The sequence below is a fragment of the Saccopteryx bilineata genome, chromosome 2 (assembly GCF_036850765.1).
Source record: "Saccopteryx bilineata isolate mSacBil1 chromosome 2, mSacBil1_pri_phased_curated, whole genome shotgun sequence".
Classification (NCBI taxonomy): Eukaryota; Metazoa; Chordata; class Mammalia; order Chiroptera; family Emballonuridae; genus Saccopteryx; species Saccopteryx bilineata.
In genome coordinates, this window is record NC_089491.1 from 273042361 (window position 1) to 273066484 (window position 24124).

The 24124-nt window shown below is 51.4% G+C and overlaps 1 protein-coding gene across 6 annotated transcripts in view; it reads right to left on the reverse strand.

Moving 5' to 3' along the window:
• The window catches only part of RILPL1 (Rab interacting lysosomal protein like 1), a 36547-nt gene continuing 12423 nt past the window's right edge, over positions 1–24124 (reverse strand). The window contains exons 3-9 of one of the 6 annotated variants that reach the window (XM_066260741.1): positions 21978–22096; positions 21100–21324; positions 12362–12534; positions 10100–10192; positions 2957–3044; positions 2650–2673; positions 751–865 (exon numbers count right to left, since the gene is read on the reverse strand). In XM_066260741.1, coding sequence (XP_066116838.1) covers positions 2671–2673; positions 2957–3044; positions 10100–10192; positions 12362–12534; positions 21100–21324; positions 21978–22096 — 701 coding nt within the window. In that variant the 3' untranslated portion in view covers positions 751–865; positions 2650–2670. Of the gene's footprint in view, positions 866–2649; positions 2674–2956; positions 3045–10099; positions 10193–12361; positions 12535–21099; positions 21325–21977; positions 22097–24124 lie in introns of all 6 variants that reach the window. The other 5 variants (XM_066260742.1, XM_066260737.1, XM_066260736.1 and 2 more) reach the window with 5 other exon arrangements.

The following is a 24124-nucleotide window of genomic DNA, read 5'->3' on the forward strand; positions in this document are numbered from 1 at the left end:
TGTTGCAATCGCATCCTTAGCAACTCTTGTTTGGTTAGTACTGCGTAACTCACAGCAGATTCCAAGGCACTGGCCCTGAACATTGCTACACATGCTCTAGGCACTATCAGTAACAAAGGGGCAAGAGAGAAGCATCCGCTCTTGCAGCCAAGTTGTCTCTGGCTACTGGTGGGGAGGACTGCCTTCCCTCTTCTGTTGCTTTGCGTCTTCGTCCTGCGACTTCGGAGGCCCCGCCTGTCTAATGGATCCATTCTATGCATATGCTGCTGCCATGACAACTTCATGACCATAACTAATGAAAACCTACCACTCCCACAGAGGCATGACACATGCCACAGTAAAACCTCTCCATAAAAATTTCACACCAAGTTGTCAAACAGCAGTTAAAACAGTGGCAAGTGATGTATTTGGCTTCAAGAAGCTTTGTGTTACTGAAGTTAATGTAAAAAGTCTGGCCTCCTCCCCTAGTCTTATTAAATAGATATCCTAAGGGATCAAAGTCATGGGTGATAAACGGGACTGGCCCTGGGCATAAATAAACATTTCTGGCGAGTTTGGCATCAGTTCTTCTGTGTGCTTCCTGAAACAGCAAAGTTTGTTCAAGGGACCCGTTTGGAGGGTGTGCCGGAACACAAGTGTGCAAAGTTGTGGCACCGGGCCGGGGGCTGCAGGTTCCATGGTGGTGGCTGGTTCAGGGCCGAGGGTGGAGGTGGGCCGTGGTCACAGGTGCTGCAGGGCTTCTTGTCCTTGCTCTGTGTAACCGTCATCACGGTGGGCATTGGCCCACTGGCCAAAGGACTCCTGGATGTGCACGTTCCTCTGTGTGTTGGCCAGGCGCTTCTTATCCCGGGAGAAGAAGCTAAACCTTTTGGAAGGGGAGAAAGAAATGAGAGCCCGCCTCTGGGTGCACACTTCCTGGTTCTCACAATCCCAGGGACACACGGCAGCAAAAGTGAGAGGGAGGGAGCACATCAAGAAAGAAAATGTCGGGGGGTGCGGGTCAGTTATTCCAGAAAGCAGCAGGGAGTCTGTGTGTCACTGTCAGGGCATCTGGGAGGTGACGGAGTGAACAGGGCGTGCCCACCTGTGATGTGTGATGCATCACCCCCTACCTTAACCACTAGAGAGGGCTTCTCGTCACCAGTGGAAATAAAAAGTCAGAAACATCCACCATGGGTGGATGCACATCTTCACCCCGATGATGCAGAGAAAGTCATACCTGAACGCCGTGTGGAATATAAGATGCCTCTGATATAAGCAGGTGACTGTGTATAGGTAGTTGTGCATTAATTTAACAAATCAGGAAACGATGTAAGTAGCACCTTAAAGCCCAGATTCTATGGATACTATTGCTTAGGATGAGGCATTCAAGTAGGTATTGGAGAAAAATGAGACGATGAAAAAAAAATATTAACAGGACACGAGGTTCTCCGATTAAAAATTGTGAATACAGTATGTGAGTGAAGTCTGGGAAACATTCTGGAGTATCAAAAACTGACTTATACCCAAAAAAACAAACCAAGAAACCCCAAAACTGACTTATAGTGAAAGCCTTTAGCAGCTACCACTTCTATCAGAAATAGCAAATGTAGACCAAGAGCTCTTTTGAAAACAGCTGTGACTATTGATCATGGATCAATCAGAGTGAACCATCCCATGCCTAAAAGATAAATATAGACGTCACAGGCAAAAAGCCTATAAACATGGCCCATTTAAAACAAGGTCTGCGTTTAACTCCTCCTGAACAGAGATTAGGACCCTGCCCAGTAAACCTGAGTTGACTCACCGTATTTCCCAAAACCCTTTCTAAGCTGCTAACTGTCCTTTGATACACTGAGCCTTTTAGAAGATTCCTTTTATTTTCACCAAGTTCTCCTACTCTTGAAAAATTTCCTTTCCTGAATTTGGTAAGTGATATAATTGCTATGTTATGCCTCCTGGGGACAGGAATAGGAATGAACCACCAAGAAATCCCAGCTTCAGATCAACTATTTTTAGTTCCCTCTGTCCGTTCACCTATTAGCTTTGTGTGTGTACATGTGCATTATTTTGTGTGTGTGTGTGGCTGTGTGCGCGTGCGCGCACGCGCGCTGTAGCCTGTGGAATTCAGTTCTGAGCACATCTGGGTAAGTGATTTGACTGTTCTGTGGTTACTAGGTCCGTACAGCCACTTCCTCCCGGGAATAAAGTGGTCTTTCATTGCAAAGCTGGGGCAAGCCAAAGGTGTCTGGAGACATCCCCCCTGCCAGCTAAGATCTGTTTCCTATACGACAGGTATGTGTAGTGGCTGATGAAGGTACCGTTTTCATCCTGGGTTACTTGTGAGCTCTTTCCGGAAGTCATCAGGGGCAGCAAGCCAGCCAAAAACACAGCAGCCACACGGCCCTGTTACATTTCCCCTCTGCCTGACTCCAGTAAGTAGACAAGCCACTTGTTACTTCCTGTCCAAGGGGACACGGGGAGTCAACACATCGGTCCCCCTCCTCTGCTTTTTTCTTTTTTTATGCAAAGACCTAACAGCTTACTGACCATGGCTTGGCAAAATGCAGCGGTTTAGAAAGCCAGGATGTGAAGATGGAAAACAGTGTTAGTGTCACTCGGGGTGTGGGGTAGGGGTAGGGGGTGACACAGTGGGCGTTGCTTACTGACCCGTCACTTAAAGGACCTTCTTTACTGGATCATGGACAAGGTGGTTTTAGAATAGAAACAGAAAAAGACAAAAAGAATTATCGGTGACAGAGCCGAAAAGTCCAAGGCCTCCCTCGTGCAGACCGGGCACCATGAGCCGGGCACCCATGCCACCGCGCCCGACACCCACGGCCAACGGAATGGGACACACGCAGGCGATGGCCATGCAGCGAACGTGGCCAAAGGAGGCAGGCCAGCCCAGCAGTAGCCACAGCAGACATTCCAAAGGCAGGGCTCAAAAACAAAACCAGAAAAACACAGTGCCTACGAGGGAAACAAGTCGACGAATAGGCTGCAGGGTGGGGTCATCTAGTATCAGTCCCGCTGCTACCATGGGCATTATGGCTGTAAAGATCCTGGTTAGGAAAGTACAGACACGGAGAAGATAAAAACAGGGGAGGCATGAAAATAAACACACCACACACACACACACACACACACACACACACAATTTGTTGCATGTTAAGGGTAGAATTGCAAGCCACCCTCCCCCATTCATATGTTGAAGTCCTAACCCCAGTGCCTCAGAATGTGGCCTTATTTGGAAATCAATAGGGTCCTTATAGATGTAACGAGTAAAGATGAAATGCTATTGGGGTAAAGGAGGTCCACATAAAAGGGGGAGATCTGGAGGCAGACACGCACCCAGGGAGAATGCCACGTGGAGATGAAGGGAGAGATCAGGGTGATGCTTCTAGATGCCAAACCAAGGCCAAAGATCACCACCAGCTGTGGGAGCTAGCAGAGAGGCATGGGACAGATTCCCCTTCAAGGCCTCATAAGGAACCCACCCTGCAGACAGACACCTTGATCTTGGAATGCCGGCCTCCAGAACTCGGAGAAGACATCTTTTTTTTTTTTTTTTTTTGTATTTTTCTGAAGCTGGAAACGGGGAGAGACAGCCAGACAGACTCCCGCATGCGCCCGACCGGGATCCACCCGGCACGCCCACCAGGGGCGACGCTTTGCCCACCAGGGCATGATGCTCTGCCCCTCCGGGGGGTCGCTGTTCCGCGACCAGAGCCACTCTAGCGCCTGGGGCAGAGGCCAAGGAGCCATCCCCAGCGCCCGGGCCATCTTTGCTCCAATGGAGCCTTGGCTGCGGGAGGGGAAGAGAGAGATAGAGAGGAAGGAGGGGGTTGGGGGTGGAGAAGCAAATGGGCGCTTCTCCTATGTGCCCTGGCCGGGAATCGAACCCGGGTCCCCCGCATGCCAGGCCGACGCTCTACCGCTGAGCCAACTGGCCAGGGCCGAGAAGACATTTTTTGTTGTTTAGGCTGCCCGGTTTGTGGTACCTGTGTTACAGCATCCCTAGCAAACAAGCCATGGCATCTGACCACCACCAAGGGGAGATGGGGTGGCAATGCAAGCGTGGGTGTGGGACCCTTGGATGTCTTCCAGCACGTCTGCCCCACCTGCCACGAGTGGCAGGCACCGTCTCCCCTAGGCAGACAGGGGAGACCCAGAAGAGAAGGGGAGGTGGCCAGAGTGGCCAGACAGGACACGAGCTAAGCAGAGAGCCTGCCTCACTCCTGCCTGGGCGCGTCTGAGCCACAGGGAATGCTCATCGGCCCCTTAGCTGGGCAAGGAGAATGAAGAAGGAACAACAATCAATCTGCCACTGCTTATTTTAAACAGCTTTGCTTTTTGTTTTTGGTGGGGTTTTTCTGTTTTGTTTTTGAAGTTGTCTGGGAAAAGATATGAAATAATTGCTTTAAATGAGGTTTGAGGATTCTGTGTGTTTGGATCAGCTTTGATGCACTCCACACAGGAGCTGGCATCTTGGCAGAACCACCCGGATGGCCTCTCAAAGTGACAACGAGAAGAGGGGGTACCTTTTGCTAAAGGAATGGGCCCAGTCCCCAGGAGCCAGGCTAGAGGGTACAGTCAGCGTGCCAGGGCTCCATGCCACATGGTTCTACACCCACCTGCGCTAGGACCCCTCTCTTAGTGTGACAGGGAGCCCCCAAAGACGCAGTCTTTGTGTGGGGACGGCCCCAGGTGTGGGATGGACATTTTGCCTGAGAGATGTTTGCCCACCAGGACATGCTGGGCTTCATTTGGGATCTGATGGGGCCAGACCAATGCCCAGGGGCCTTGGAACACTTGAGTTCTAGCCGACTTAATGTCTGTGTTCGCGTGCAGCTGTGAAGAAGCTATTTCTAGGCTGAAGCGGGGAGGGTGGTGGGTAGGAGGATAGGGAGAGAATGCTGTTGCCTCTACCGTTGGACACCTGGGTGGCTGCAGACCCCAAGGCCAACCTTCCCAGTGTGGTTGATCCAGCTGTCTGACTCATGGCCTCCCTGGCCGCCCCTCTGCCCCCACGGCCTGCTCCTTGCCTCCAGGGTCGGCCCCTCCGCCCCTCACAGCAGAAAGCAGCTGCGTGTGCGTCTGTGGGATACTGATCGAGGGCTGAGGCTGCACAAAGGGGGCACTGGTGCCTGGCGTCCACTGGGGATGAGGCTGGAGTCACTCAGGCGCTCCCGCGTGACTTGCCTGGGCAGTGCCAGCCCGGCCTCTCGGGGGAGCAGCTGCTCGATCACACGCTATTCTTGGACCATTTTCTGGGCACACTGTTTTGACTGGCAGCAGACTTTCTGGTTCCCTTGAGTTCAGCCCAGAAATGTAGACTCTGGCGTCTCCGGCTCGCGGACACTTGAGAGATAAGGGACCTGGCAGTTGGCCCACAGCTGGTGACTTGAGCGGGGGTGAGGGAAAGGGGGGCAGGAAGGCAGAATGAGAGATAGCGGGTGGCAGACAAAAGGCATGAGTTCAATCCTGACTTCCGTCCTTCCTGGCAGCAGAGTCTAAGGAAGTCCAGATTCTCTGACTGAGGGTGGGGGGAAGACACCTTAGTTCCAGTGCTCTAAGCTGGTGGATCCCCTTCAAGCCCCCATGGTCGTCACTGCTTCCTTGGTGGCGGGTAGGGAAAAACGGGCCAAGGACCCGGAGCTGGGCAGGAAGGCAGCCATGAGCTGCCATCAACAGACTATGTGACTAATACTCAGCACAAGCATGGACTAAGGGACCAGGCTGACCAGATGGGTACAGGGATGGAACCAACTTCAGAATTGCCCTGTATTCGCCCACCCCTGGCCCCCGGCAGGGAAGATCTGTTCCTTCCCCAGCTCTGAGCTCACGCATCCACACTGATGCGGCTCCCAGTCAGCAGCTGACATAGACAAAGGTGACCAGTGTCCTGCCTGGGCTGGTCAAAAACCTTTTTGTGCCAGTTTGATTTTCTAAGTTACCCCCTAGAAGACCAGGATGGCCTGGGACTGGACACCTGAATTCGGTAGATGGGAGATTTCTCTCTCTCTCTCTCTCTCTCTCTCTCTCTCTCTCTCTCTCTCCCTCTCACCTTCCTTCCTTCCTTCCTTCCTTCCTTCCTTCCTTCCTTCCTTCCTTCCTTCCTTCCTCCCTCCCTCCCTCCCTCCCTCCCTCCCTCCTTCCTTCCCTCCCCCCTCCCTTCCTCCCCTCCCTCCCTCCTCTCTCTCCCTCACTCCATCCCCTCTCTTTATCTGTCTCCATATATCACTCTGTTCCTGTCTGTCTGTCTATCTCTGGCTCCCTGATTCCAGCTGCTTCTTCCACCAGGCTCAGATCCCCAGGTCATGTTGGGTAACCAGGGCCATGCCCGTTGCAAGAAAGGCTTTGAAAATGGGGCCCCAGAGTCCTTTCTGGAACAATCTGGAAAAAGAGGATCAGACACCGCAGCCTATTCAGGTGTAGGTAGAAAAAACTGGTGGAAAAAAACTAATTCTGATAACTTTCCCCTGGATTTTACAGGTCTGAGATTTGCAAAAGCCAACTCTTCAATTACCTGTCTCAGAGAAAGGGGGCTGAAACCTGAAAACTGAAGAGTCCAGACAATACAGCCTCAGAAGGAATTCTGAGAATTACACCTGACTTAGAACTGTGGCGCTGGAGGCCCCGTAAAGGCGACAGAGTTGAAATGAAAGCTCCAGGCCTGACCTGTGGTGGTGCAGTGGATAAAGCGTCAACATGGAACGCTGAGGTTGCTGGTTCAAAACCCTGGGCTTGGCCCTGGCCGGTTGGCTCAGCGGTAGAGCGTCGGCCTGGCGTGCGGGGGACCCGGGTTCGATTCCCGGCCAGGGCACATAGGAGAAGCGCCCATTTGCTTCTCCACCCCCCCCTTTCCTCTCTGTCTCTCTCTTCCCCTCCCGCAGCCAAGGCTCCATTGGAGCAAAGATGGCCCAGGCGCTGGGGATGGCTCCTTGGCCTCTGCCCCAGGCACTAGAGTGGCTCTGGCCGCGGCAGAGCGATGCCCCGGAGGGGCAGAGCATTGCCCCCTGGTGGGCAGAGCATCGCCCCTGGTGGGCGTGCCGGGTGGATCCCGGTCGGGCGCATGCGAGAGTCTGTCTGACTGTCTCTCCCCGTTTCCAGCTTCAGAGAAAATACAAAAAATACAAATAAATAAATAAATAAATAATAAAAAAACAAAAACAAAACCCTGGGCTTGCCTGGTCAAGGCACATGTGGTAGTTGGTGCTTCCTGCTCCCCCCACCTTCTTTCTCTCGAAAATGAATAAAGTCTTAAAAATATTTCTTAAAAAGAAGAAGAAATGAAAATTCCAAGTGAGGTCTGATTTTTTAAAATATGTGGGAACACACGGAAGGTAGCAAACGCTGGTCTCTTAGTCTCACCTCTCAGCCCAGGGAGGGTCAATGTGGGCTTGGGAAACTCTCAGCTTCCCCAGGGTCTTTTGTTTATTTTACTGGTTTTAGAGAGAAGGGAGAGAGACGGGAACATCAATCTTTTCCTGTACGTGCCCTGACTGGGGATCAAACCAGCAACCTCTGTGCTTTGGAATGATGCTCTAACCAGCTGAACTATCTGGCCAGGACTCAGCTTCCCCAGGTTTTAACCCAAAGCAGCAGCTATCAAAGCAGATGGATTCTGGTCTTCCTTATATGTGAGTACTAGGGGTTGACAGGTAGATCAGGGGGATAAGGGTTTTCCTGGGAACCCAGTGCCTGGTAGAATCGAAACCAAAGGGCTCTCTCTCCCCCATGACAAGCTACCATGGACTCTGCCTATTTCTTCTGTTTTCCTAGCACTCTGAACTTGCTTGGGCCTCATCCTTCCCTGATTTCAGTCCCTGAGAACTGGACAGAGTGAAAGCTACTGGAAGCTTCAGGCTTGAGAAGGAGAGGCAGACCTGGCCAATCCATGCACTGGCCTGCGATTGGCTTAGGGGTTGGTCATGTGACCCATTCAGCGCCAATGAGACTGGGTTCTCAATTCAGGGGCAGATTCTCTCCACTCAAGAGGAGTTTCAGACAGGAGAAAGCAGAGGTCTAAGCTGACATTGCTACCTGCAGGGAGAACGTGCCCTAGAGCCCTCAGAAAGGGAAACTGAGTCAGAGGTGGAGGGAACAAAGCAGAGCCCTGATGACAAAGGCTGGATCCAGATGAGCCTGCAGCTAGCCTGACCTGGGAAATTTTGGTTACCTAGACAACATTTTCCCTTCTTAAGTTACTTGGAGGTTGGGTTCCAATCGCCAGTAGAAGCTTACTGATAGACACATGGCCAAAATGGTGGTGGAATATGGAGGAAGCTGGTTTTAACCTTTCTGGTTCTGGGAAATATAGTCAGAATTGGGAAGCACCCCACCACCAACAACAACCACCATTACCACCCAACCAGCAGAGATTGAGGACCAAGTAAATAAATTAGCAACCTGAAGTTGGCAAGAGAGGCTTGGCAAGGCGCCACCCACGAACCTGCACATTCCAGAGGGCAGCCAGCCTTACCTGGGGCTTCCGGGGGGCACAATTTGACCAAGGCATTCTTTCTCAAGAGCAGAGGTCGGGCTATTACAAGGCTGCACATGCTTTTCACGCCCCTTCCCATCCACCAATGCTGAGCATTAAGTCAACTCACAGGGTAAGAACTAGCCAAGAATTTCCAAATATAACTGGAATTTAAAGGTGGAGGCATCCAAGGAACAACCTGGTTCCTTTCCCCACATGATGCTGGTGGCTTTCCAACCCACACCCCTGGCTTTCACAAGAGTTTTGCTGGGGTTTGGGGGAGAGAACCATGGCCTCTTCGGTAATACACCTTGGGCACAGTTGGAAGCCCTAGAGCCAGGTAGATAAGGAGGTGGAGGTTCTCCTGCAGAGTTGAAACCATGGGCTCTGGGGCCAGGCTGCCTGGGTTTGAACCCTGGCTCTGCCTTTTTTTTTTTACAGAGACAGAGAGTCAAGAGAGAGGGATAGACAGGGACAGACAGGAACGGAAAGAGATGAGAAGCATCAATCATCAGTTTTTCTTTGCAACATCTTAGTTGTTCATTGATTGCTTTCTCATATGTGCCTTGACTGTGGGCCTTCAGCAAACCGAGTAACCCCTTACTCGAGCCAGTGACCTTGGGTCCAAGCTGGTGAGCTTTGCTCAAACCAGATGAGCCCGCACTCAAGCTGGCGACCTTGGAGTCTCGAACCTGGGTCTTCCGCATCCCAGTCCAACGCTCTATCCACTGCGCCATTGCCTGGTCAGGCCTGGCTCTGCCTCTTATTAGCAGTTTGACCCTTGGTAGGTGATTAACCTCAGTGCCTCAGTTTCTCCTTAACTCTAACATGGGACAGACAATGCCTCCATCTCACTGGGCTATGGTGAGGACACAATGACATCATTTGCAGGAGTAGGACCTGGCTCACAGTAGGTTCTTAGTAGACATTAGCTAACTAGGCCAGAACGTTTAACCCTTTATCTGAAGGGATGCAGGGGTCAGTGAACCTGAAATTCTTTGCTCTCACCCCCCAGGAAAAGGGTCTACAAACTCTCATCACAATCTCAAAGGGACCCCCGTCTTTTGGTGCAAAGAACCACTGAAGCCGCTTTAAGTCTAGTGGAAGGCAAGGACTAGGCAACTTTTCCTGTGTGTTCCCTACAGTACCCAGGGTTTGATTTTGCATGTATTATGCACTGGTAATAGACAGATGGAGGGATAGGTGGATGAGTCATCAGAGGAATGCAGTCAGGTGGGATTCGGGCCCTTCCAGACCTCTTGGAGCTGGGGTTCCAAGCCCTTCAGCAGCATGAACCTCCTCCACCAGCCTTACTTGCTGTCCTCAACGGCAGCCTCACCTAATATACTCAAGCAAGCCCTGAAACCCAGCCACAGGCCCCACTGCCTTCCCGCCCCTCTAGGCTTTCCCCAAACCTCTGCCCAGGGACCTCGCTCCTCCCGTCCAGGTAGCGAGATGAACTCAAAGTCAAGGGCCAGGCCCAACGAGCTCCGGGGTTAGGCCTGTCTCAGCAGGAGGCAGTTAGTGACAAGCCTGGTCCTGGAGCAGATACCCAGGAGAAGTGAGAGGCCATGTGAACTGCCAGGTCAGCCGCGAGCGAGCAGCCCCATGTGCTGGAAACACGTCACTTACAGTCGTTTGATCCCAGACTCTGGCTGGGGGGACATTCTTGGGTGGGTGATGGGTGGAGGCTGGAGTATTCGATTTTCCTCTTCTATTTCTTCACTGGAAGGGTTGAGAGGCATTAAGAAAAAGAGTCAAACATCCCATGAGAACTGGAATACTCCAGGAGGGTACTATCTGATGGTCTGGGAGGGCTTGTACTTGGAATAAGGGGACCTGGGAGGATAGCACTAATGGCCTCTGCCCCAACAGTCTCTCTGCCTGGGGCGCTGGCCTCTTAGTGATGGCCACGGCCAGTTAAGAGAAAGGCTCAGCCCTGGAGGAAGTGGACACAGGTGCTTGTGGTCCCTTTGGCCCAGTTGGTCAAATGTGAGGCATTTTAGGAAAGGAACTTTTTCAGACCACTACTTTCAGTTTCCTTTGAAGATTCCAGCCAAATAGAACTACTTCCTGTTTCCTGTCCTTGCCAATGCTTGTCTCCATGCCTTTGTAGTTTCTCCCATCTGGAATCTGCCACCCACACTTCAACATCTCCCATACCTGAATAGTATCCTATCCTTCAGGGAAAGCCCAGTTCAAATGCCACCTCCACAAAGCCTTCCTGATTTCCACCCCATCCAAGAGCCAGAAGTGATCTCTCCCTTCTTTGAACAGCCAGCACACAGTATCAGTAAAACTTTATGTGTCAGGCACACCATGGGTTTTCAATAAAAATATTTGGCACTGTATTTTCTGTGCATCTCTTCTTTTCCCTACTGGAGCAGAGACCCCGTCTGGTGCATCTGTCCTTCCTTCTGGCTTTCCATTTCTCAGATATTTGCTGAGCGCCTACTGCCCGCTAGGCTCCATTCCAACTGTTGGGAACTCAGCCATGAAAACAAGCAAATTAATGACCAGAATTGATGTGAGATGGTAAAAGAGCCATGAGGAAAGTAAAACAGGAAGTAAAACCAGAAGATAGTGACCGGGACAGGACATCGCTTTGCATGGGTGGCGATGGGGAAGGCAGGCTTCTTTGAGGACGTAGCATTTGACCTGAAACCTGAATGACCAAGACCAAACATGGGAAAATGAAGGGGAATATTTTTCCAGCTGCAGGGGAAGCAAGTGCAAAGGTCCTGTGGTAGAAAAAGGTATGATGCATTTTGAGAAATCAATAGAAGGGGTGGCATGTAGGAAGCTGAACAAGTGTGAGTCAGCATTATAGAAGACGCTGGTCTATGTCAGGAGCAGTGCTGCCCATAGAACTTGGCACATTGACAGAAATACTTTGTATCTGTGCTGTCCAATATGGCAGCCATTAGCCACAGCACAGACGGAGCACTTGAAATATGGCGAGTGGAATGGAGAAGATGAATTTCAAATTTTATTTTTAACTCATTAAAATAGCCACATGGCTAGTGGCTACTATTATTGGACAAGTTGTTATTTATTTATTTATTTATTTATTTTCGGAGAGAGTCAGAAGGAGGGACAAATACGGATAGACAGACAGAAAGGGAGGAAGATAAGAAGCACCAATTCTTCGTTGGGACACCTTAATTGTTCGTTGACTGTTTTCTCATATGTGCCTTGCCTGGGGGGCTACAGCAGACTGAGTGACCCCTTGCTCGAGCCAGCGACCTTGGGCTCAAGTTGGTGAGCCTTGCTCAAACCAGATGAGCCCAAGTTCAAGCTAGCGATCTTGGGTTCTTGAACCTGGGTCCTCCGCATCCCAGTCTGACGCTTAATTCACCGCCTGGTCAGGCCAGACAATAGAGCTTTTAATATATGCAAGGAGTTTATTGACTGTGGGTCGGGTGAGCAAATATAAATATATAGGCTCTACAGTTCCACCATCTCTTATCTACAATTCCAAAACCCAAAATTAAGTTCTAAAAATCAAAATTCACATTTTGGTCATTCAATTGGCGTCAAAATCTAACATAAGCTTTCATGAGGCTGTTTACAATCTTAATTTATCCCATCTAGTACCTTTTCTTGCGTAAATATAAAAATATTTGATTTGGGGGCACTGCCCCATACCGCACAGGCGGTGGAAGGTTATACACAGGATATGGAGTAGTCCTTTCTAACAGCTGGAAAATTCTGAATTAGAAAATGCGCTGAAATCTGAGAGTTTCAGAAAGAGACTCTGAGCTTGTAAGTGCTTCAGGCCAGAGACTCCCCAAGAATGGATGTCAGTACAACCCTTGTCTTCTAGGAGCTAACTATCCCCAAACCCTGCATGACCCCCAGAAGAAGCCAGCCTGGCAGCTCCCAGGGACTCACCTCTTATAGTATGCCAGCTCCTCCTGCAACAAAAACACCTTGGACTTGAGCTCATTCCTCTCGTGCAGCACGTCCCGTAGCTCCTGCAGCGTGAACCGGGGTCGGTTGGGGTCCTTGAGATCCATGGCCACCTTCTCCGCCTCTGAGACACTCTCCTCTCCGCCTGGCTCTGTCTGGAGGAGGCAGAGATGCTGCTCTTGAATTCTTGGCGGCCACCCCAGGCACCCACTCTGCATCCTGTCACACAGAATTGCCCACCCTTGCTGGGGGCCTTAGCAGCTTGCCGAGGGCGCTATTTTAGGAACACGTGGAGGCTTTCGCTCAGGTTCTGTGCTCTCTGTCCCTCTGGAGAAAAACCCAATGGCCACCTGTTCATTGTTTGCCTCAATTGCCAGACCCACGGTCCCAGCGCCTCCCCACCTGACTCCGAGTTTTGTTACAGACAACATTCAAAGGTGGCCAAGGAGAAGAAACAGCACACCTCCAATGCTTCCACCCCCAGAATCCTGCCTGTTTTCCCCTTCGCGTCCTCTCCTCATACTTTAAGACCATTGCTGATTTGGCCAAAGTTGCTGGAATCAGAGCCTATGTACAATTCTAGATTCCTTTTTCATTTTTTTTCTCTTAAGTGAGAAGTGGGAGGCTCAGAGACAGACAACTGCATGGCCCTGACTGGTATCCACCGGGCAAGCCGCCTATAGGGTGGTGCTCTGCCCATCTGGGGCCGTTGCTTGGCAACTGGGCTATTTTAGCACTTCAGGCAGAAGCCATGGAGCCACCCTCAGCCCCCAGGGCCAGCTTTTCTCCAACTGAGCCATGGCTGCGAGAGAGCAAGAGAGAGAGAAGGAAGAGGGGGAAGGGTGGAGAAGCAGATGGGCACTTCTCCTGTGTGCCCTGGCTGGGAATCAGGCCCAGGGCTTCCACATGCCGGGCTGATGATCTGTCACTGAGTAAACCGGCCAGGGCCTCCTTTTTCATTTGACATTAAGTCATATGCTATCTCCCATTTGTTACCAGCCTTCTAGTGAAGCCCTTCCTTCCTCAGCGGCTGTGGGCATTTCCACTGGAGTTTAGTAGAAGCCCAGCTCTGGGGGTGGGTGGGCAGGGGATCATACAGATGGATCCTAGCACAGGCTCCAGGCCAGACCCAAACCCTCCCACCCTCTGCCATAGAAAGAAACTAAAAAAAAAAAAAAAAAAAAAAAAAAAAAAAAAAAAAAAAAAAGATAAAATACACAGTGGCATTTAGTAGTCACAATGTTGTGCAACCACCCCCTCTATCTAGTTCCAGAATATCTTCATCACCTCAAAAAAACTCCACATCCTTTGGCAGTCACTCCCCATCCCCTCCCACCCCCCCAACCCAGGCATCCACTATCTGCTTTCTGTCTCTATGAATTTGCCTGTTCTGGGCATCTCCTATAAATAGAATCCTACAATATGCAACTTCTGTGCCTGGCTGGCTTCTCTCAATCAGCATCATGTTCTCAAGGTCCATCCACACGGAAGCGTGTATGTCAGAACTTTATTCCTTTTCATGGCTGAATAATATTCCACGACATGGATTAGACCACCCTTGTTTACCCTTTTAACCAGTGATTGGCAGTTGGGTTGTTTCTACCTTTTGATGTGTACATAATGCTGCCATGAATGTTTGTGAACAGTGATCTGTTTGAACGCCTGCATTTAATTCTTTGGGAGAGACACTGAAGAGCAGACCTGTGGGTCACAGGGTGACTCTATGCGTAACTTCTTGAGGAACTGCCACACTCCTTTCCCCATTTGACATTCCCACAAGCCATGCAGTAGGGTTCCAAATTCTCCATATCACCATCAACACATTTTTGGAGAGCAAGGAAGTTTTTGCAAGCTGCCTCCCAAGTCAGCTGGCCAGATGTGCACATGTCCCCTACTGAGCCTCCAATGTCCCCCGATTGACTGGAAGGGGTGGACAGATGCTGAGGACAACAGTGGGAAAGCTCTGGAACAGGAAAATGAAGGACTGACCTAGGGACCCTCCTCTTCCCTCACCCTTCAAAACACCTCACAGCAGCACAGGGACAGAGGGACTGCAGCGTAGGTGGGTGATGCAAGGTCAGGATGCGGAAGGGCTCCAGAGGCATCCTGGGAGTCGGGACAGGCTGTTCTGGGAAAGGACACTTGAAAGGAGACACCACCCACCAGGGCGGATCAGGTGACAGAAGAGCCACTTGGCAGGCATGGGTGGGGGGGAGTGGGTGTGACCCAGAGTCAGCAGGACAAGGAGACAGGAGCAGCAGGTGGTAGGGGGCAGCAGGAAGCCAAAACCTGACACATGCCCCTCCCTCCCACCCAAGCCAGCTGGGCAACAGAGTGGGGCCTCCTCCCACAGAAGAATTAGGGGAGGAAATGCTGGAGGGCTTAACTTCCCAATAAAGTTCTCTAGGCGTCTACTGATGCCACCGCATCAGGTGGGTTCCAACTTCTCTGCACAGCTACATACTTGGATGCTATCCTCTGCCCAGGACCATGCATAGCAAGTGCCTGGTATACAGCAGGCACTCACTAACGCCAGTTCATTTCTCTTCCCCTGTCCAGGTTAACCATGGAGCATCCTTGAATGTCTAATATATATTCAACATTTACTAAGCATTAACTTTGTGCTTGCTGGATACTGAGCTGATGAAATGAATAAGACAGGTAGACACACACAAATAAACTCACAAGGGAGTAAGAGAAAAGATGCAAGGATGTCAAACTCTAACTGGGGACGATCACAGAAGGCATTACTACAGATGTGGTCTCTGGTCATGACTTATTTTTTTTTTTTACAGAGACAGAGAGTCAGAGAGAGGGATAGATAGGGACAGACAGGAATGGAGAGAGATAAGAAGCATCAATCATCAGTTTTTCATTGCAACACTTTAGTTGTTCATTGATTGCTTTCTCATATGTGCCTTGACTACGGGCCTTCAGCAGACCGAGTAAACCCTTACTCGAGCCAGTGACCTTGGGCTCAAGCTGGTGAGCTTTGCTCAAACCAGATGAACCCGCGCTCAAGCTGGCAACCTCGGGATCTCAAACCTGGGTCCTCCGCATCCTAGTCCGACGCTCTATCCATTGTGCCACCGCCTGGTCAGGCTGGTGGTCATGGGGTCTTGATGCATGTATAGGAGTTTGCTGGGAACTCTGACTGCCCCCACTGTATTTTTTAGTGTGTGTGTGTGTGTGTGTGTGTGTGTGTGTATTATTGATTGATTTTAAAGAGACAGAGAGAGGAAGGGAGAAAGAGAGAGAGAGAAGCATTTACTTGTTCTACTTAGTTGTGCATTCACTGGTTGCTCCCTGTATGTGCCCTGACTGGGGACAACAACTTTGTTGTTTCTGGATGATGCTCTAACCGACTGAGCTAACTGACCAGTTAACCTGGCTCTCACTGTGTTCTAAAACTTTTGATCAATGGCCAAAAAGTTTAGACCAGAAGATTTCACACTAATGAGTGGGCTTTGGGCTTCCTTTTGGATAAAAATGGAAAGACTCGGTCACACTGGACCCACATGGCGACAGTGGGCTGCTTCAGCATAGCTGCTGCTTCCTTTTACAGGCCCTTTCCACGGCTGCTAACTCCTCACCCTTCTCCTTCTCTGCTTTGGCCCCTTAGGCATCAGTGACCCCTTCTGTGGACGCAAATCTTAGGCTCACACACTCCCTCCAACTCCTCCTTCCCCAGACAACTCAGGTCCTGCCATTCACTGGGAGAAGTCCTGTGTCTCTCTGTGTCTCTGGGATGGGCCATCTGACGGGGTCCACCTGCCCCACGGAAGGTGAAAAGCCCTTCAAAAGGCTTCTCAAACCCTCACTTCCCAAGAGGCCTTTGGGTGAGCTGCCTGCTCTTCTCTGGGCGTGTATCTCTCCATCTCGTCCTTGATAATCCAACAATATCTCTAACAGCCCTTTCTGCTTAGACCTCCAGAGATCTTACTAATACTGGTTCCCCAGCGGGAACCTTTCCCTGCTCACCCCGCAGGCTGTCACTGCCCAACACACCGAAGAGGTCCTCGGAACCTGAGCGCCTTTTCTCTGGAGGACAGGTGGCTGTTTTATTGGGGAGCAACTTGATCCCTTTAGAGCTTGGGGGCTTCCCAGACCGGTTTGCAGCCAAGTCCTGGCTTCTGGAACCACTGCCTGGGAATGCAGCAAAGGGACAGCTAGGGACTCTGGCTTCTCTGGGGCCACCCAGCCTGGATACAGTGCCCGGAGCCACCCCAATCGTCTTGTCCAGACCGAGAGACCGGGAAGGCTCGTCCCAGCACAGCAATCGGGCCAGTCGGCAGCAGGCCTTCTAGGCTTACTGCATGAGGGACCGTGGAGGTGGCTTGGGTTATCTCAGATTGTCCACTGGTCCCATGAGGCACTCTGGGCACCGTTGAGGGAGATGCCCTGAGGTCCCAGTGGCTCCCTGGGGAGGCCTAGGAGCCTGGCAGATAAGCAGTGGGTCTGTGCAGAGAGTATTAGGGAGGCCACATCTCCGCCAGGGCCTCTGTCCCGAGGCCTGGCCTCCTAGGCATGCTCCCTGCTGCCCGGGGACATCACGGCCACTTTCTGTGGCCTGGTCCACCAAAGTGGACTGACTGTGCTCTTACCCTCGGTATCTCCAGGACTATCCTGCACAAATTCAGCCTGAAAACCAGGCCTGACATGATGGCTCCTTTCTGCTTTCCCCACATATTTAAAAAACAACAACCCAAAACTAAGAAATAAGAACTCGTAAGATGACATCAAGGAGATAAATATTCCTTACCTCCCTTTGGAGGTAAATATTAACTTTACAGTCTTCTTATTGATTTTATCTAAAGTTCTTTTGACAGGGAGCCCACCTCATTTTCTTAAGGGTTTACAGTCTAATTGTAAAAACCTTCAGTTGCAATATGAGGAACTGGACAAACCAGAGAACATGCTGAGCAGAGACGCCAGTCAGGACCACATGTTGTCTGACTCCGTTCCTACGCAATGTCCACACCACACAACTCCACAGAGACAGGAAGGAATTCAGTGGTGGCCAGGGGGTGGTGGGACACAGCGACAGGAGTGACTGCTCATGAGCACGGGTTTCCCTTTTGGGCTGATGGAAATGCTCTCAACAGCGATGACGATTGCACAACGGAGTGAATATGCGAAAAACCACTGAATCACACACTTTCAATGGTTGAACTGCATGGTATGTGAACTCTAGCTCAATAAACATGTCACAAAACATGTATAAGGAGCCTTGTCTATGGAGAAGGCATGGAAATGGCAGCGACACAGCCCAGAAAGGATCGTATGAATGAAGGGGGAGAATGAGAGTGACTGCGGGAACCAATTCCCCCATAGCTCCTGTCCCCCTGACCCATCGAACCCGCCACCCTAGCCACACCCTGCACTCTCTCCTGTCTGTCTCCTGCTCTCCCTCTAGCCCAGAATGGCCTGCCCCACATCCCACCCCTGGACACCCTGCCCATTCTGCAAAACCCATCTGAATGCCTTGAAACCCTGCCCAACCCTTGCCTCTCAGAATCTGATGTGCTCTTCTGCGCTCCCATGGTCCTCCCATCCCTGCCAGCCTATTGGATCTGCTGGGTCAAGTCAAGTCCATCCCCCTCATTGGTCAGATAAGGAAACTGACAACCAGAGATGGGTGGGTCCCAGGTCCCAGGGCAGCAGGCAGTGAAGCCACCACAAGTCACTTCGCTGTTTGAGTGCTGAGAGTCCTGAACTCCACCCCAGCTCCCGGGGACAGAGTCAAACCTGGTGAGGCTGCCCTGGGTTTGGGAACAGAGACTGTGTGGAAGCTCAGCGGCTTAGTCATAACTGCAACCTGGTTTTTACTCCCCGTCTCTGTCTGGCTCCATCAGCGCCGGAATGGGAAACTGAAACCCACAGGCAGTCGGGCCAAGGAGGTATGAAATGTCCTTGTTGCTAAAGAGGCCTGGAGCAGAGCTTGGATGGAGTCTTGTGGCCCCGGTTTGACCTGGCCTGCCTGTCCAGGAGGAGACTGACCTGAGCTCTGTGGGGTCCAGGAAGTTGAAAGGATGGCCCCAAGCTTCACCTGATGTCCGTCTTTGCCATGGGCCCCCTCCATCTCATGCCATAGATTTGGTCCAGCCCTCACCTTTCTTGTCTGGATTGTTGCAAAGGACTCTCAACAGCCATGCCTGCTGTCAGCTCCTTCCCAAGTCAACCTGTCCTCCATAAACTCAGAGCGGATGCTGTCACTCTCTCCTGAGACCATGAAGGGATCTATATCCTTTGCTGCTCAGAGTTTTGTGCGTGGCTTTCTCAGCCCTGACTCTCAGGCACTGTGCACAACAGCTGTTATCTCCACCTGGCGTGCACCCATTGCTGTGCTTCTCCAGGCTGAATCATTGCAGTTTTCATCTGGACAAACTGCTTCCTCACTTTCAGTGCATGGATGGGGACCACCAGGGGGCAGACATGTGACCAGGGAGCAAACAACATGCACATTCAAGATCTCAGGCCACTGTGATTGGTTCAGTGATGGGCCAATGAGAGGGTTCCCTGAGACTTTTGCTGGAAATTTGAGAAAGAGAGGCCATTTCTTCCCCTTGGGGTTACAAAGGGGGTTGAGCACCAGGGGCCACACCACCTGGCAAGGGCCAGCTTGAAAATGACACCAATGCAGAGGAAAGCAAAGCAGAGAGAAGGTCTGAAACAGATTCCTGATAGCCTCATTTGGGCACCTGGAACCAGCTATACCTGAAGCTGTCCTTCACTCGAAGCTTTCAGTTACACAGCTAAAAATTCCTTTAAAAAAAAAATCTGCCTGACCTCTGGTGCCATAGTAGATAAAGTGTCGACCTGGAACACTGAGTTCGCAGGTTCAAAACCCTGGGCTTGCCTGACCTGTGGTGGCGCAGTGGATAAAACGTCGACCTAGAAATGCTGAGGTCGCCGGTTCGAAACCCTGGGCTTGCCTGGTCAAGGCACATATGGGAGTTGATGCTTCCAGCTCCTCCCCCCTTCTCTCTCTCTCCCTCTCTCTCTCCTTTCTAAAATGAATAAAAAAACAAAAACAAAACCCTGGGCTTGCCTGGTCAAAGCACATATGGGAGTTGATGCTTCCTGCTCCTCCCCGCTTTCTCTCTCTCTCTCTCCTCTCTAAAATGAATAAGTAAATAAACAAAAAATTTTAAAAAAAATCCTTAATCCATTTTTAACTTAGGCTTCTGTCACTTTTAAGACAAAAGCAGGCCCTACCCTTCCTTTTGACGACTTCTCTCTCTTACCTCCCGATCTGTATCCCGGGTTCCTGTCCTTCAGACAACCTAGCAGGGTCTGGCCTGAATTCACAAGATACTTAATCACTGCGCTGGGACTTGAGCCAGCCTGACAGTAAGCTCATCTGTCTTACCCCTCCTACCTGTAACCCAGGAGGTTAGCACAGCACCTGCAAACCTAACACAATCAATAATCTGTTGGAAGAAAGAGCAGGCCTTGAGCTCTTCGCGAACAGTTCGTGATGCCTTTCTCAAATGGCACGGCCGTCTTCTTCACCCATCTGCAAACATCTACCTGACATTGACATCCCACAGAAAGAACAGCTTTTTCATCAGGATGAGCTGTCCGGTGCGCTCTGGGGGCACCTTTATGGAGCAAACACCTCTCGACCCCGTGTCATTGCCCTGGACCCACCTGGAATTTAGCTGTGGCTGTGTCATTCCGTTGATGTGACAGAGTGTCACCCCAAGCACACACTGTATGTCCTTCCTTTTCTGTCCCAGGATCTGTTCCCTAAGTACAGCCCAGAGGGTCACCCTTAGCTCAAAGATACATGTTCCAAGCCTTTCCTCTCCAGAAAAACAGTTCTAGGAGGTGTTCTGTGTGCTTCTGAAAGGTTCTAGCAGGATCAAGCCCCCATTGCGACCTCAACCATACACACCCTCCACCTCACTGATCCTCCTTCCGTCTCACTCCTCTGATATTTGGGATCACCTCCCACATCAGCCTCCTGCCCACCATCCTTTCCTCAGACTAAGACAGTCTCTTACCCTCCAAGACAATTCCCTCCTACCCTGAGTGCGGCTGCTGGGGCCACTGCCCATTGCCTCCTCCTCCCAGGCCCTGGCAACCCCCAGTCTGCTTTCTGTCTCTGTGGATTTGTCTGCTCTGGACATTTCACATAAATGAACTCATGCAGTATGTGGCCTTTTGTCTTGGCGACATTCATGTAGCACATTGCCAAGTTCATGCAGGTTGTTGCAGGGGTCAGTGCCTCCTTCCTTTTCACAGCTGCATGATATTCCACTGCATGAACAGATAATTTTGTTTATCTATTCATTAGTTGACAGACGTGGGCACTGTTTCTACCTTCTGCCTACTGTGAATAGTGCTGCTATGAATTTGCAATAAAATCTATAATTATTTGAATGAATGAATGAATGAATGAATGGCAGATGCCCTATAACCATCTCTGAGCTGAATGAACACCCTGGGTGAGAATGATGGAATTCCCAGGTTCCAGGCCCAGATCTGCCTCTACCCAGCTGTGGGTCCTCTAGGCAGCAGCTTCCTCTCTGAGCCTCTCCATTTCTTTAAGTCTAATGGGGAGAACAAGGCAGTGGCACAGCCCCTGAACCAGCCGGGGATGGGTGGGTGGGTGTGTGGGTGTGTGTGTGTATGTGTGTGTGTCCCCTCAACTCTGGCTCCTCCTCCTGGCCCCGCCTATCACCTCTGGCTCCTCCTCTGGCCCCGCCCCTCACCTCTGGCTCCTCCTCCTGGCCATTCTGGCTGAGCTCGCCCTGCAGCCTCTCTCTCAGCTTGCCGAGCTCCGCCCGCAGGCCGCCCATCTCCTGCTCCTTGGTTTGCAGATCTGCCTCCAGCTCGACCTTCTGCTCGATCAGGGCCTTCCCCTGCGCCTCCACCACAGTGACTCGGTGCCGCAGGTCATGGTTGATCTTCATCAGCCGGGTCTGCTGCTGCTGCAGCTGTGGAGAGAGCAGGGCCGCTGAACCCCGCTGCCACTGATGGCGGCTTATGCGGCGCCCCACACGTGGGCCGACCATCTAGGCGCGTGTGGTTCAGACTGCAGACGTCTCAATGTGTCTGACATTTGGTCATTGAACTCTGTGGATGCCAGAGATGGGCAATTTGTGTATTTACTACGATCATTTTATAACAGATGGAAGATAAGTGTCTTGTTAGTATATTATGACAATATCTCAGCAGAGGGAAGTAACATGCATTGAGAAAGGGGTGTCCTTTTCTAATTCATGCCAAGGCAGCATATAGGTTCTTGGAGCAGTCTGGTGGGCACAAAGGGGGTGGGCTCCGGGAACCCTTTTTTCTTTTTCTTTCTGGGAACCTTTATTCAAGGGGGAGGCCTTGGGGTCAAAGCAGAGGCTGACCGGCCTCGAGGACCTCCCCAGGGCATGGCAGGAGTCAGGTCACTGGGGAGGGGGGCACATTCCCTCCTGCTGTTTCATGGCTGGGTCCACCAAGCCTCAGGCAGGATCCCACCCCACAGAGCCCACAGCATGAGACCCCAGGGGAGACCGGGCACCTCGTGAGGGGAGATCCAGTCTCCTGCTAGAACCTACCGGCCAGGAGGAAGGACACGGGGTCGGGGTTCGTCACTTACAGCCTCGACGTCTTCATTCTTCAGACCCAGCTCTCTGTCCTTGGCCCGGATCTCGTCCCGCTGTTTGTCCACCACTTCCTTCAGCTTCTTCATCACCTGCCGCTCCCGCTCCGACATGCCTGGGGGCGGGGTGAGTGAGACCTGCAGGTGAATCCACCTCCCTGCCCTGCTGGAACCATCGGCAGCCTACCGGTGAGATGAAATCGAAGGGGGGGGGGGGCGTGTGGCTCCACCCCCCCCACTCCTGTACCTCAGGCCTCAGCCCAAATATCACCTCCTCGCAGACACCTTACTTCCCTGACTCCCATAAAGAATCCTCCCTCCACCACCCCACTTATCACCTCCACAGCACAAAGTGTCTTTGTGCCCTGGCCGGTTGGCTCAGCGGTAGAGCGTCGGCCTAGCGTGCGGAGGACCCGGGTTCGATTCCCGGCCAGGGCACATAGGAGAAGCGCCCATTTGCTTCTCCATCCCTCCGCCGCGCCTTCCTCTCTGTCTCTCTCTTCCCCTCCCGCAGCCAAGGCTCCATTGGAGCAAAAGATGGCCCGGGCGCTGGGGATGGCTCTGTGGCCTCTGCCCCAGGCGCTAGAGTGGCTCTGGTCGCAATATGGCGACGCCCAGGATGGGCAGAGCATCGCCCCCTGGTGGGCAGAGCGTCGCCCCCTGGTGGGCGTGCCGGGTGGATCCCGGTCGGGCGCATGCGGGAGTCTGTCTGACTGTCTCTCCCTGTTTCCAGCTTCAGAAAAATGAAAAGAAAAAAAAAAAAAAGTGTCTTTGTGAATTTTCATCTAAAGTAAAAAAAATACTGCACTGTGGTTCAGGCAGGAGGTTCTGGAGCTCAAACACTGGCTCTCCCATTTATTAGATGGGTAGCTTCAGGTTCTCCTCCCTCTGCCTATCAGTTTCCACATCTGTAGAATGGGAATGAAAACAGTATCACCCCATAGGGCCATCGTGAGCACTGATGGGGTTAATACACACAAAGCTTGGAGGATGTGCTTATGGTTTGTTCTGTTGCCCCTTGCCCACCAAGTACACTATCAGTCCGGGGGCAGGTCCTTGCCGGTCCAGTTCACCGTGTGTGCCCTGGACCAATGCAGGGCCTGGCACACAGTAGGCATTGAACAGAATGATCAAGAGCTTGGGGTCTGAAGCTGGATTTCTTGGACTCCATCCTGGCTTTGCCACTTATCTGCTATTGATCTCAGGCTGTTTTTCTCAGTTGCACGTGGGGAATCTGTGGTGTCCCCACCTGGGACGCTCTTAGGAGGCTGCACACGCTGACCTGTGAGAGACACTCCCAACAGGCCTGGCATAGGGGGTTAGCTGTTCATTTTATCCATAAAACGAAAATACCAGTCCTCCCTGCTCCAGGGGCAGAGCAACAGCAGAGATAAAATCCAAGAGTAGTTACAAAAGTGCCTTGAAAAATTAAAGGAGGGTTGTGTTTTTAATAGACTCCCAGGCATTGTTAAACAGTGGAAGACTTCCGAGCAATCATTTAGTCACCAGGAAACTCAGCATCCTGAGATTTAAAGAGACATTGAGACAAATGTAGAAATAAATCTGAAGCTAATCGTGCAGGAGCAGCCTTTGTAGTAACAACAACAACAAAATAATAATAATAATAATAATAATAATAAAAATGGCAACAATCTAAAAATCCACCAACAAGAAAAGAGTTAAATAAACAAGAACTGTTCCATACCATGGGACCCTATGTAGCCAGTTAAAAGACAATGTTACATGAGAGACAAGTGATAACAGCACTATTCACAATGGCCAAACATTGTAGAAACAGTTAGAAACATCTTCACATCTCAAATGTCCATCAGTAGATGAATGGATGAACAAAAGGTGATCTATCCAATGGAATATTACTCAGCCACAAAAAGGAGTGACGTTGGCCCTGGCTGGTTGGCTCAGTGGTAGAGCGTCGGCCTGGTGTGCAGCAGTCCCGGGTTCGATTCCCGGCCAGGGCACACAGGAGAAGCGCCCATCTCCTTCCTCTCTGTCTCTCTCTTCCCCTCCCGCAGCCAAGGCTCCATTGGAGCAAAGTTGGCCGGGGCACTGAGGATAGCTCTGTGGCCTCTGCCTCAGGTGCTAGAGTGGCTCTGGTTGCAACAGAGCGATGCCCCAGATGGGCA